The 3605-nt window shown below is 52.7% G+C and overlaps 1 protein-coding gene across 2 annotated transcripts in view; it reads right to left on the reverse strand.

The window, feature by feature from the left end:
- Positions 1–3605, reverse strand: part of LOC111822152 (granulocyte-macrophage colony-stimulating factor receptor subunit alpha-like) — a 28799-nt gene that overhangs the window by 5540 nt on the left and 19654 nt on the right. Inside the window, exons 8-9 of one of the 2 annotated variants that reach the window (XM_023739472.1) lie at positions 2823–2840; positions 191–326 (exon numbers count right to left, since the gene is read on the reverse strand). In XM_023739472.1, the coding sequence (XP_023595240.1) occupies positions 191–326; positions 2823–2840 (154 nt within the window). The remainder of the gene's footprint in view (positions 1–190; positions 327–2822; positions 2841–3605) is intronic. The other variant, XM_023739473.1, reaches the window with a different exon arrangement.

Genomic DNA, 3605 nt, shown 5'->3' on the forward strand with positions numbered 1-3605 from the left:
CCCTAACCTCATCCTCCCAGCCTCCTTCCTGGGGAACAACAACTAGAATCCAGAATGCCTGCCTTGCTTGTCCGTGACAGACCCTCCGCAGCATTCCCCACAATGGCTGGGGCCAAGGGGTGCGACGGAGGTGAAGGGTCTCAGCACGAGGCTGCGTCTGCAGTTGTTTCCGTGGGTGGGGGCTACTCACCGAAATGCAAGGTCTCGCTCCAATCGCTCCAGATGTCACTGTGCCTATGGCGTACTCGGATCTGCAGGCTGTGCTCTCCGTTGGACTCAGAGCTTGGCACCAGGAATACGTTTCTGTCTTGTCCTTTTTGGACAATCTGGAACAGAAAATGGGTCTGTTGGGAATGGTGGTATGGAACGTATTGTGTCCCCCAAAATGTTCATCAACTTGGCTAGGCCATGATTCCCAGTATTGTGTGGTTGTCCACCATTTTGTCATCTGATATGATATTCCTGTGTGTTGTATGTCCTAACCTCTATGATGTTAATGAGGCAGGATTAGAGTCAGTTATGTTAATGAGGCAGGAATCAATCTACAGGATTGGGTTGTATCTTGAGTCAATCCCTTTTGAGATATAAAAGAGAGAAGCGAGCAGAGAGGAGCGGGACCTCATACCACCAAGAAAGAAGAGCCAGGAGTAGAGCACATCCTTTGGACCCAGGGTCTCTGAGCTGAGAAGCTCCTAGACCAGGGGAAGATTGATGAAAAGGACCTTCCCCCAGAGCCAACAGAGACAGAATGCCTTTGTCTGGAGCTGGTGCCCTGAATTCAGACTTCTAGCATCCTAAACTGTGAGAGAATAAACTTCTGTTGGTTACAGCCACCTACCTGTGGTATTTCTGTTATAGCAGCACTGGCTAGCTAAGACACCCCTGAACCAGAGAACATGACCCGTTTTGGAGAAATAGGGTCTTTGCAGGTGTTATCACTTCAGTTAACGAGGTCATTCTGGAGGAGGGGGGTCCTAATCCTAATCTCTTCTGAGTGGTGTCTTAGAAAAGGGGAGAACAGACGGAGATAGGGTCACACAAGGGGAGGGCACCATGTGTCAAGGAAGGCCCAAGGCCACAGAAGCTGGAAGAGAGAAGGAAGGATCCTCCCCTAGAATCCACAGAGAACAGGGCCTTCCGCACACCATGAATTTAGGCTTTCAGCCTCCAGAACTGTGAGAGAACCGATTTCTGTGCTTTAGAGCCACCCACTTTGTGGTACTTTGTTATGGAGGTGCCAGGAGACCGAGACACCCTTCACCTCTCCCCCAGGCACTGCCTGGTGACAGCTGCTCAAGGGATAGGTGTGGGCCTGGGGAGGGGCCGGGCCAGCCCACCAACCCAGGAGCTGAAGAAGACAGCAGAGATTCTGCCGGCAGCCAGGGAGCAGCCGCGCTGGCTCCCCCAGGCCAGGCGATGCGTGGGTGTCCCTGTGGGCAGTGAAAGGCCACACATGTCAGTTGTAAAAAGTCAGGGGCTCGGGCGGATCTCCAACATCACCTGGGCAGCAGGTGCGCCCCAGTGAGGAAACACTTCTCCCCAAAGCACCTTCCGACAGCTTCGAGTCCTCTTTCCCTGTCTGCTTGCCACTCAGCGTGTGCTGCATGAGGCCATGGAGCCGGGAGACACCCAGACCTCGGCCTCCCCCACACCTGGCTACCACCTCCCAGGTGAGCCAACGGGCTGCGCTTGAGACGGGGCAAGCGTGGTCGCCCTCTAGTGGCCAGAAGGGTTCATCTCAGGCTGAACGCCCGTCCAGGGAGCTGGGTTTGGAAGAAGGACTTCGCTCGGTCCATGATGTGCATGCTGTTATGGATTGAATTGTGTCCCCCCCAATTCCAAACATGTGTTGTAAATCCTAATTTCTAAACCGGTGGATGTAATACCATTTGGGGAGTGGGGTTTTCTTTGTTGTGTTAATAAGGCACTATTAGCGTAGGGTAGGTCTTAAGCTAAACATTTTTGAGATATAAAAGGAGCAGATATAAAAGCAGCAAGCAAGCATAGATGGGGAGCAATAGATGTCACATGAAGATCGCCCAGGAACAGAAGCTGAAGAGAGACGACATTCCCCAGAGCTGCCAGAAAGAGAACTTTCCCCTAGAGATGGCGTCCTGAATTCATTTTGTGTATGTGTGTGTGTTTTAGATGAGGGTTTACAGAGCAAATTAGTTTCTCATTAAACAATTAGTACACATATTGTTTTGTGACATTGGTTACCACCCCCATGACATGTCAACACTGTCCCCTTCTCAACCTTGGGTTCCCCGTTACCAGCTTTCCTGTCCCCTCCTGCCTTCTCGTCCTCGTCCCTTGGCTGGTGTACCCCATTAGTCTCGTTTGGTTTTACGGGCCTGTCTAATCTTTGGCTGAAGGGTGAACCTCACAGTGACTTCATTACTGAGCTAAAAGGGTGTCTGGGGGCCATACTCTCGGGGTTTCTCCAGTCTCTGTCAGGCCAGTAAGTCTGGTCTTTTTTTGTGAGTTAGAATTTTGTTCTACACTTTTAACCAGCTCTGCCCGGGACCCTCTGTTTGTGATTCCTGTCAGAGCAGTCCGGTGCCCTGAATTTGGACTTGTAGCCTCCAAAACTGTGAGAAAATAAATTTTTGTTGGTTAAAGCCACCCACTTGTGGTGTTTCTGTTACAGCAGTGCTAGGAGACTCAGAGGGGAACCAACAACATGCGTTGAGTCGGGGATGGTGAGAGACAGACACGTGTTCTCAGCAAGGCGCCCAGTGATGCTCACGGTTAGGACCTCACTGCTGAGTGAGCCTACATGGTGGTAAAGGGACATGGCAGAGAAAGGAGAAAATACTTACGGGGTCCTGGGATCTGCCCTGGAAAAAAAGAGCGAAGGAGACCAGATGAGTGACCTATGTTTCAGCCTGGCACACAGAGTGCCCATCTGGGAATCTTCCTCAGATGGGCAAGGCTGCTTTGGGGGTATTGATGAGTGATTAGGGGCATTGAAGGGGGTATTGATTCCATGCCAGTGAATTCCCAAATGTGTAGGAAGGAGGATGTCTCAAAAGTGACAGCCAGCCATGGCCCAGCATGGGTCTATTGGAAGCATACGGAAGCCCTGTGGAGATAGTTGGGCTCAGCTAACAGGATCGGGAGCTGACTGTGCAGGAGGACAGAGGTGATCCTGGGCCTGAGGCTGGGCTGTGCCCTGGACAGTCGGGCTCCGCACCCAAGAGTGTGAGTAGAGCTGGGGGACGACTGTTAAACATGCCGGTCCGTTAGGGTTACAGCCCTCACTACAGAGGAGATGGGGTGCTAGAGGCCAGGGTCCCCTAACAGAGATGCGGCAGATGAGAGGGAGGCACCCGGGGAAGCTGGGGAGCAGCAGTGTGGGCAACAATGGGGGGCGGAACAAGGGTGGCTGACTGAGGGGCTGACCGAGGTCACCTGTGCGAGGTCACCTGTGTGAGGTCACCTGTGGATGTACTGTGAGGTCCCCTGAGTGATGTCACCTGTGCGAGGTCACCTCTGTGAGTGCTGTGTGGTCACCTGTGTGAGGTCACCTGTGGATGTGCTGTGAGGTCACCTGTGTGAGGTCACCTCTGTGAGTGCTGTGAGGTCACCTGTGTGAGGTCACC

This window comes from Trichechus manatus, unplaced genomic scaffold, assembly GCF_000243295.1.
Source record: "Trichechus manatus latirostris isolate Lorelei unplaced genomic scaffold, TriManLat1.0 scaffold00134, whole genome shotgun sequence".
NCBI lineage: Eukaryota > Metazoa > Chordata > Mammalia > Sirenia > Trichechidae > Trichechus > Trichechus manatus.